Below are 10,290 nucleotides of genomic sequence, written 5' to 3'. Positions count from 1 at the left end.
AGATACGCGAAAGCAAGACATGTAGCCGTTTATGATTATAGCGCACTAGTCTTTTTTGCTGCATCTCTTTCGTGTAGAACAGTGTTTTTCCCCCCGTCACTCAGCGCAAACGGCGTAGCGATCTCTATTACGAGGAATATATATTACTTATCGTTGGCAAGTGGTCGTGCGTTATCCCATTGTGAGGACATTTGTGTGCATCATTTTCAGAATATTTTGAAGGGAATATGAAAGCAAACAGCCCATCGATGGTGAAAATCAGGTTGGAAGCGGGATAAACAGCCAACACGGTCGGCCGGGGAAAAGATATAAAAATGCAGAACACAATTAGAATTTTGTTTAGTGTAAGGTTAGGTGAAACTTATTTTCCAAGTTTATTCAAAAAATGTTTTGAAACGAGCGTGTTGATGTGGGTTGGGGTCCATATCTCTCTCTCTCTCTCTCTCTCTCCCCCTTCAAAAATCTGGACTACTATAAAACACATTTTAATAACATTAAACCACTAGTTTTGTGTTACATTGTCAATAGATGGTGGATTAGAATACATTTTTCCAATCCAATATCCTGTTGTTGTTTTTTCCCAGAGGGTGGGAAAGAATTAACGTCCAGCCCCCTTCGAAATCTGTATAATTTTTGTACTACTTTGACTATGAAGACCCGAATAATAGTAGGCACTGGAATAATAGTCGGGAGTGGAAAATTCCAAATGAATTCATAATAGTAGGCACCGGAATACTACTACTACTAATATTCATTATTTTTGGAATTTTCCACTGCCTACTATTATTCTGGTGCCTACTATTATTCAGGTCTTCATAGTAAACACATTTTGGTAATATTGAACTACTATTGTTGTGTTACTTTGAAAATAAATGTCGAATTAGAAGAAATAAAACGTTTTTTCCAATCCAATATCCTGTCTTTTGTTTTTCAGAGGGTGGGAATAAATTACCCCCTCATTTCTCTGTCCGTATATCTCTCTCTCTTCCCCCTTCGAAATCTGTATAATTTTAGCACTACTATTAAATACATTTTAGTAATATTAACCCACTAGACCTGTGTTACTTTGTTAATAAATTGCAGATTAGAGGAACGAACGAATGAACTTTTTTTTAATAGTCGCCATTTTGAACAAAAGCCTCACGTCCGGAATGCTAACATTTGAATCGCCAATTTCGACGTCAAACACGCCTATCAAAAAAGTTACAGGTTAAAATGCTACTAAACCCGAATGAACGTCCCACTAAACACAACAAAATAAAGAGAAAATCAATTGCGAGGAGAAAGCCAGACACCGACCAGACATGGCGGCCATGTGGTCAACACAGTAACTACTACGCCGACGAGTTGGGCAACATTGCAACTGCGGCGCATGTACAACACAGAGATACAAATAGCCAACTTTAGAGTTATTATGATAGAATGTACTCACGTCCTTTTACGGATGAACACAGTCCAAATTCTTCAGACAAACATTTGGAGCTCGCTAACATCGTGCTCCTCGCGAGTCACATGGCGAAAAAAGGAAGTGACGTCATTGTGTCCGCCTTCAAATGCGGGAACTATTTAGTTTCTCGCGAGATTTTATCCAGATTCACAGTTGTACTTCGGCAAATTCGACATCAATCACGCCTACCAAAAAAAGGTTACCAGTTAAAATGCTACTAAAGCCGAAAGAACGTCCCACTAAACGCAATAAAGAGAGAAAAATCAATTGCAAGGAGATAATTACCATACTTCAAAGCCAAACGCCGACTAGACATGGACGCCATGTCGTCAATACAATAACTACCACGCCCATGCTTCGGGCAACATTGCAACTGCGGCGCATGTACAACACAGAGATACAAATAGCCAACTTTAGAATTATTATGATAGAATGTACTCACGTCCTTTTACGGATGAACACTGTCCAAATTCTTCCGACAAACATTTGGAGCTGGACAAACATTTGTAGCTCACTAACTTGTGCTGCTTGCGAGTCACATGGCGAAAAAAGGAAGTGACGTCATTGCGCCCGCCTTCAAAGGCGGGAACTATTTAGTCTCTCGCGAGATTTTATACAGATTGTACTCCGGAGGCCGTAGGGGCTATAACATTTAACGTGCAAGTAGTATCAGAACATTGCCCCTCGTAAACAAGTATAATTATAATGATTAGCGAAAACATTTAGTGAGTTTAATTTTATCTCTATAGTCTCGACCTCCGAACATTTTGGTTGCTTGTTTATAAATTGAAGAGTTTAAAGATTGAGTTGACAGTAACACACTTCAAAATCGCTGTAAAAGATACATAAATAAATGGACGTTTTGTATGCTAACTCTCTCTCTCTCATAGTGGGCATGAATTTGAAAATGTGTGGGTGGGTTTCAGTTACAAAGGAATTTTTATATTAAGATTTTTTTAAAGCTTGCTCGTCTTTTAATTAACATGATTTAGTACCTAGGCCTTGAGATCTTTGCGGTTTCTTGTGCAGCTAGGAAGAAGGAATAATGGGTCTCAAGATAAGTGTGGAATGTATAGAACGTATACAAGACTTGGGTGATATAATAAACAATGTACATTTTCAGAGTAAGTAATGGGAAAGGTATGCAGACTGGTGAGAGTGGATATATTTTTTTAACAATCACTCTAGTATACATTTAGCACTTCATATAAAATGTCCAAACCCTCCTTCTGGAGCCAATCATCAGCCTGTCATATATTCTGGGACTTGTTTCCCCTGGGGCCCTGTCAGAGACCCTCCTTTGTTAAAGGACAGCTCTCTGACACCAACTTCTTCAAACTAACGGGAACACGGGACAGTGACGATCGTGTGAGCAACAGATGAGCGTGGCGAATAGATGGGCTCCACCTTGGCTTTTTCTCATGACACAAAGATGATTTGATCAAAAAAAGTGCAGGTAACGGTTTCTGGACATGGTGTTGTGGCGCACACGTACCTCCGTTGATGAAAGGTGTGAGCGTGACTTTGGCCTCGGCCGTCCAGTTGCCGTCGCCGGACGCAGAGGAGCCCGATGACAAGGACGCCGCGGCCTGCTCCGAGGTGACCTCCTTGGTGTCGTTGCAGGCCAGGAGTGTGAAGTTGCTTAAAACAGGAGTCTTAATATAATGTGCATTTCTAAAGAACACCCCGTCTATAATCTCTGTCCTAATCTTATGCTCTTCCATGATGTCTATAATATCTTCTCAACTCGCCTCAGTGTTGAACTGTTGTATTTTTCCATGATGCCTATAATCTCAACTTCTGTACTTTTCCGTGACATCATGCTGAAATTCAATAAAGGCATCCTCCACCTCGAAAAGATACGAGAGAACCACTGAGCCGAGCGCGAGATACCACCTCGCGCCTCGACCTCTCTTCAGCCGGCCGGTGCCTTTAAAATATAACACAGTCTCTGCCTCGTTTTTCCTTGGTGCACGGTTGGTAATTGCGTTGATCTGTTATTTCGGACCCAACAAGGAGGGACAAAACTGGGCGCTCCTGACAGCGCCACCCAGAAGTGATTCACAGTATTTTGGTCAGAAAACAGGCCAGAGAATGTGTGGTGCTGAAATCATGCTTTATTAAAACAAAACGACAAACAAACACTCAAGGAGGACCAAGTAAAGAAAAGAAGAAGAAAAAAAAGCTTCCGCCGGCAGGCGCACGAGGCAATGCCGACTGAAAGCTACACACACACACACACAAACACGCTAACGAGCCAGATCCTCCGAGAGGGTACGCCACTACTGGCCCCAGATATAGTCGGGCAACCAGGCTGGGGAAAGGCCCCGGGGACCATTGCGGGCGTGAGCGGCGCCACTATGTCAAGGGGAAAGAGCAGCGCTCCGCTGGTCACAAAATGAATGGTCGCTCCGAGCCAAAGCAAGAGTGAGATCCGCCGAGGCCTCTCACGTGAGGGTGACGCAAGTGGCGCTGGGGGTCTCGCCTTGGCGGGAAACGGTAATGGCGACACGAGTCAAAAAAAGCAGAGGTTGCTTTCACCGGTGATTGAACTTTGGCGGGGAGACGCTCCACCCGCCGAGGCCATCTTAGACATCAACGTAGCGTTGAGGCGCAGGGATTTGGTTTCCACGCTTGCCGGGGTATTCGTTCCGTGTGGGACTTTCCCCCGCTGAAGCGCATTTGCGTTCACTCTTTCACTTCATATTCTTGCTAGAAATAACAAGGCAGACATTTGGCATAACCGTCCGATCCGGCTATATACATTATGTACACGGAACTGCAAAAGTGTCGTCGTGTTCCAAAACAATTCGAGACGCTAGTTGGACGATGGACTAATGTCAATCCATGAATGTGAATGTCAATCCATGAATGTGAATGTCACTCCATGAATGTCAAATTTGGTACAAAAAGTTCCTATTTACAAGAAGCTAAGTTGGCGTCAATTCTTTGGTTCCTCCCAGTTGTAATACAATTTTCTTTTTTTTTCTCTCTCTCTCCCTCTCTCTTTTTCCCCCCTCCCCGTTCCGCTCCTGCATCGACCGGACACGAATGTTGATTGCCGTCGATGCCAAGTCCGACTCATTGGAAAGGGGGCGTACGTGTGCTGCGCCGGGTCTCCCCTTCGGCTGCACGCTGGCTCTGCGAGATAGAAGAGGAGGCTTCCACGCGCACGCTCTTTGTCTCGGTGGAGCTAAAAGTGGTGGAGCGCATGGCCGTGGTCTTCACCTGGACGGAAGAGGTTGAGAAAGCTTCGGCTTTTTGTTCCAGGTGTGTCGTCTCTTGGGTGGCTTCTTCTGCATGGCCTGCGGGAATGGGAACAGCACGTTTGCCGGCGGGTACGTTTTCCGCGGCGTCACAATTGTAACTACTTACCGAGGAAGTTGAAAGCGGAAGTGGACGAATACTGACCCAGCTGGTTTCTGGCCTCCACGGTGCATTTTCCGCTGTCCGCTGCCGTCGCTCCGCGTATCTCCACAGAGTAGGCCTCGTCGGTGCGGCTCGTGGTCAAGTCGGATGTGGCCGAAACCTGCGAAGGACCGGGGCCACGTGAAGAATGGGGAGGAGGCGACTGGCAACGTTGGAGCGCAGAAAAAGGAAAATACTCACGCCCGAGTTGTCCTTGAACCCTAACCCCGATGCCGATCCTTTCAATGATTTGATTTCACCAACGGAAGGCGGCGGCGGAGATTTGGCGCCAGGTGACTTGACGGCCTCCGGGGACTTCATCCTTTGCGGGCTTTTGACCGGTTCGGGGGACTTGATGCGTGTCGGCGTTTTGACGGGTTCGGGGGACTTGATCCGTGTCGGCGTTTTGACAGGTTCGGGGGACTTGATGCGTGTCGGCGTTTTGACGGGTTCGGGGGACTTGATGCGTGTCGGCGTTTTGACGGGTTCGGGGGACTTGATCCGTGTCGGCGTTTTGACGGGTTTGGGGGACTTGATCCGTGTCGGCGTTTGGACCGGTTCGGGGGACTTGATCCGTTGCGGCGTTTGGACCGGTTCGGGGGACTTGATCCGCTGCGGCGTCTTGACCGGTTCAGGAGAGGAGAGAGACTCCATCGGGCGCCCGCTCTCGACAGGTTCGGGGCACTCGGCTTCGGGAGAGGCGACTCTCGGGAAGGCCGTCACTTTTTGCCGGGACTGGGATTTTCCAACAGTCAGAGTAAAATGGGCTTCCTGCTTACCGGCGGGATTTACTGCCATTAAAGTATAACTTCCTTGGTTGGACACCAGCACGGACAAGATCTCAAGGGAGGAGCCGTACCGCGTGGAGACGACACGGTGACGGGCAGAGGACCCCAGCTCCACCCCCCCGCGAAGCCACGCCACGGAAGGAGCCGGGTCACCGTCCAGGTCGCAGGTGAATCTGGCGGGATCTCCCTCCTCGACACTCAGAGACTGCGGCGTGTTCAGGATTTGGGCGGGCCGCGCTCTCTCCACCACCCCCACGGATTGGGCCGGCGATTCCTCGGCGGTCGTCGACGAGATGTGGTAGGCGTCCGGTCGGGTGGGATCGGCGGGACGGCATGACGGCGGCTCCTCGTCCCCGCGGGCGCAAGAGAAGGCGGCGTATCTCTCCACCACGTCCAAAGTGGCGCTGTCGGAGATCTCCCCTTTGATGTTTCCGCACACCACCGAGTAGGTGCCGGCGTCTGTGGTCACGCAGTCGTTGATCTGGAGCGTCAGCAGTCCGCCCGAGTTGGCGATGCGGTATTTGGCGCCCGGCACCACATCTTTGCCGTCGTGAAACCACTTGACTCTGGGCTCCGGTTTGGCTTGGACGTTGAGGGTGAAACGGGCGTCGGAACCGGCGGCCACGCGCTGAGAGCGCAAGCGGATGCCCATGCGCGGGACGTGGTCCAGGCTGAAAGGAGACTCCGGCGTTGGCTGGACGCATCTCCGCTCAGACCTGAGCGTCTGCTTTCTCTCCTCGTAGCGGGAGAGAAAATCCACCTGGGGCAAGGCAGACTCCGACACCAGCGGCTTTTCCCAGCGGGGAGTTTCGCTCTCCGCCTCGGGGAGCTTCTTGACAACTTTGGGGATATATTCGGCGGCGTGAAACGGCACGTGCTCGGACCAGGTGGCCTCCGAAGCTCTTGCCTCCGAAGCTCTTGCCGCCGCCGCCGCCGCCGCCGCCACGCGGCGGGTGTCCTTTTGAAAACTTTGGCTCTTCTCCTCCAACTCCATTCGCTTGAGTTGGCTCTTGTAGGTGGTGATTCTGTGGGCGGTGGCGTGAGGTCGGAGTAGCTCCTGATCCTCTCTGTCTTCGTACACTCTCTGCTTCTGTCCGGGAGGCTTGTACGTGGCCTTGTCGTGGCGCTGACGCAGGTCGAGGAAGCTGGGGCCGGCTTCGTATTTGGAAGGAATTCGGTAGGATTGGTAGCTGGGGCCGGCTTCCGTCTCCCGGTCGACGACGGCGCGCACCCTGACGGGCGACGACGCTCGGAAGCGCACGGGGCTCAGGCCGGGCGGGGAGGCCGAGTAGCCGAGCTCCGGCTCTCCCGCCTCCAGGCGAAGGCGCTCCTCCTCCGTCCTCTTGACGGACCGATATTGGCCGACCGGCAGCAGCAGCAGCTCCTCGTCCGACAGGTCGCCCAGCGACCTTCTTCGCACTCGGCGGTAGAAGTCGGTTCCTGGGGAAGGCGTGCGGCGCCTGGAGGGCCTGACCGTCTCCAGGTCGTCCCGGGTGGCCGAGGGGATGCGCCACTTTGGCTTGTACTGGTCTTTGATCCTCACGGGCACCTCGTAGAAGCGCTCCCACCTGGAGAGACGAATCGGCTTCATCCTCTTGCGTTGGACTTTCTCCAGGGGCTCGGGGAACTCGTACTGGTCCCTGAGTTTCCTGTACCACTTCATGTCGGAGAGAGGGCGGAAGTGTTTGATCTCCATGTCCTCTTCCAGCGGCAGCGGGTCGAGGGGCCGCGGCGCCGGCACGTCGTAGGGCATGCGCAGTCTCTTCTCGTCGGCCCGTTTCTTTCTCTCCGCTTTCTCCAGCTTCACCTGGGCCTGGGTCTTTTCGCTCTTCTTAGTAGCCACGGCGGGCTTGTAGGCGGTGGCCGCCTCCCTGACCGCCTGCGCCGCGGCCGGCGGCAGAGGGAGGACCACGGTGTCGGTCAAAATCTGATGAAGCCGCACCTTCTTGTCCAGCGCTTCCTTTTGAGCCCAGCCCGGATCCTGCCTCGGTGCGCTCTCGTCGTCCCTCTTAACGCGAGCGACCCGTTCCACCCGAAGCGTGGCCTGGCAACTGGCCGATCCGGCCGAATTGGTGGCGGTCACCCTGTACAGGCCCGAGTCTTCGGGCAGAGTGTCCCTCACGTGTAGAATGAAGTAATCCAAGCCTTCGTGGACCAGTTGGATTGACGGGCCGAAGGCCACGGGCGCGCCGTCCTTTTCCCACTTGAGTGCGGGGCGACCCGACACCCGGATCTCGAAGCGAACGTCCTGGCCTTCCTTGCACTCCACGTTGGCCAGGAGACGCTTGAACATGGGCCTGAGGGTGAGGTCGGCCGGTTTGGGCCGAGGGACCACGGTGAGATGGGCCTTGCAGCTGTCGTCCCCGTACTTGTTGCGGGCCGTCACGCTGTATTCGCCGTCGTCGTCGTGGTCCGCCGCGCGGACGATGAGCTGGTACAGGCCCTTGTCGCTGAGGAAGGTGTACTTTTTGTCGTCCTCTCCCGGGATCAGCCTCTGGCCCGACTTGTGCCAGGTCACACGGGGCTCGGGGTGCACGGTGACGGTCACGCTGAAGCGCACGTCCTCGCCCACGTGGGCCCGGTGGTTGACAAGGGGCAGGGTGAACTCGGGCGGCTTCTGAAGCATTCGGGCCGCGTCCATTCGCCGCTTGGTCCTCTTGACGGCGCGGGCGGTGAAGAAGCGGCGGTAGGAGCGGACGCCGTCCACAAACAGCTCGCCGTAGACGCTGTCTTCGCCGTACTCGTTGACCACCTTGCACCTGTACGTGCCGTCGTCGGCCCTGGTCACGCCGGCTACGGCCAGGGTGGCCGTGCCGTCCTCGTAGTGGACGGCGTACTTGTCGCCGGCTTCCAGCTGCCTGACGCCGCAGTACCAAGTGACTTCGGTGGCGCCGTCGTAGTTGTCGATGTTGCAGACGAACTTGACGTCGTCGCCCTCGGCGGCCGCCCGGTGGCCCAGCTGGCCTCCCACCGGTCCGTGCTCGAAGGGGGCGATCTTCACCTTGGCCACCAGCACTCCGCGTTGGGATCTGACCGAGCCACCGCTGGCCACACGGGCCGCCGAAACCACCGTGCTCCATTCCTTCTTGGCGGCGGCCCGGTAGTACCGCCCGTGTCTGTCGCTGGGGATGCTTCTCCCGCTCAGACTTTCCGGAGGGGCGGAGAGCCACGGGTGCGCCAGCGCCTCGGCGGAGGTCATGCGGTGCTTGCGCTCTTTGGTCATCAGGCGGTACGTAAAGTCCATGGCTTCCACGCTGACTCGCTGGAAGGATTCGTCGTCGTAACCGTAGGCGCCGTTGGAAATGTTGTCGATCATCTGCTGGTGGGTCTCGGCCGCAAAGGGGTTGAGCCCGCAGAGGAGCACGTAGGCCAGGACGCCCACCGACCACATGTCGGTGACGGCGCTCACGGCATCGCCACGGTGGATCTCGGGGGCGGCGTACTCGGCGGTGGTGTACTGGATCTTGATCTGCTCTCCGGGCGTCAGGTGCCTGGACTGGCCCAACTCGATGATTTTGACGCGGCTGCCGCTTCTGGTCTCGTACACCACGTTCTCGGGGCGGACGTCAAAATGCCCGTAGCTCTGAGCGTGCAGGAAGTGCAGGGCCGAGCAAATCTGCCGCAGGTAATTGGCAATTTCTCGCTCGTTGAGCTCAAAGTCGGCGGCGTGGAGGCGCTCGAAGATGTCCGCGCCCGAGACAAAGTCATAGATCATCACCAGCTCCTCGGGGCTCTCAAAGGACTCGTGGAGGAGGAGGAAGTTGGCGTGCCTGGCCAGGTTGAGCGTGGCAATTTCCTTCTTGACCAGGGCCTGATCGGCACCCCGGACCTTGACGAATTTGGCCATGTAGGTCTTGTCGGAGCCGACGCTCACGCAACGGTGGACGATGGCAAACTGACCCCTCCCCAGCTCTTCGGCGATGGCGAATTTGCCGTGCAGGTTCTTTGCGTCCGAGTGCGGCGCTTTGCCCCCGGGAACGTGCCCCGCCTCGTCCACCTCCCTGTCGTACAGCAGCACCCTGGATTTGTCCTCCTTGGTCACGACGGGGCCGCCGGCCTCGGACGGCGCGCTCTGTCCAAACTTGTTCTCGGCGATGACCCTGAACTGGTAGCCGGTCCCTCCGAAGAGGCCCACCACCGTGTAGCGGGTGTCGCGAGATTGAGCCACGCGCTCCCACCGCTCCGAGGTGGTGGGGCACTTCTCGATGACGTAGCTGACGACCTTGCTGCCGCCGTCGTTGGCCGGAGCCACCCAGTTCAGGGTCACCGAGTCTCTGGAGACGTCGCTGGCTTGGACGCCCCTGGGGGCGTCGGGCACATCCGCCACATCCAGCTCCACCGTCTGCTGATCGATTCCAAATCGGTTCTTGGCGCAGACGATGTAAAAGCCGGCGTCCTTCTTCTCCACGCCGTTGGGGAAGAGCAGAGAAGTGAAGGATCGCGTGACGATGACTTGGTAGTGGCCGTTGCTGTCGATGAGATCTTGCCCCTTCTGCCAGGTGATGACCGGATCCGGTTTGCCTCCGAAAGGTATCTTGATGTTGACCATCTCTCCTCGCAGGGCAGGAATAGCTTCTTTGTCCTTCAGGTTCTTGGGGAGGTTGATCTTAGCAGGAACTGCTCACAGAGAAAAAAGAGGCGGTCAAT

General features: G+C 54.3%; 1 protein-coding gene across 1 annotated transcript in view; it reads right to left on the bottom strand.

Annotated features, from left to right (window-relative positions):
* Nucleotides 1-3,614: 3,614 nt before the first annotated feature.
* Nucleotides 3,615-10,290, bottom strand: part of LOC144193109 (titin-like) — a 43,253-nt gene continuing 36,577 nt past the window's right edge. The window contains 3 exon segments of the mRNA XM_077711944.1: nucleotides 3,615-4,752; nucleotides 4,823-4,976; nucleotides 5,057-10,260. Of these exon segments, the coding sequence (XP_077568070.1) occupies nucleotides 4,529-4,752; nucleotides 4,823-4,976; nucleotides 5,057-10,260 (5,582 nt within the window). The 3' untranslated portion in view covers nucleotides 3,615-4,528.

This window comes from Stigmatopora nigra, unplaced genomic scaffold (assembly GCF_051989575.1).
Source record: "Stigmatopora nigra isolate UIUO_SnigA unplaced genomic scaffold, RoL_Snig_1.1 HiC_scaffold_75, whole genome shotgun sequence".
Taxonomy (NCBI): Eukaryota; Metazoa; Chordata; class Actinopteri; order Syngnathiformes; family Syngnathidae; genus Stigmatopora; species Stigmatopora nigra.
This window is presented reverse-complemented; position numbering and strand designations above follow the sequence as displayed.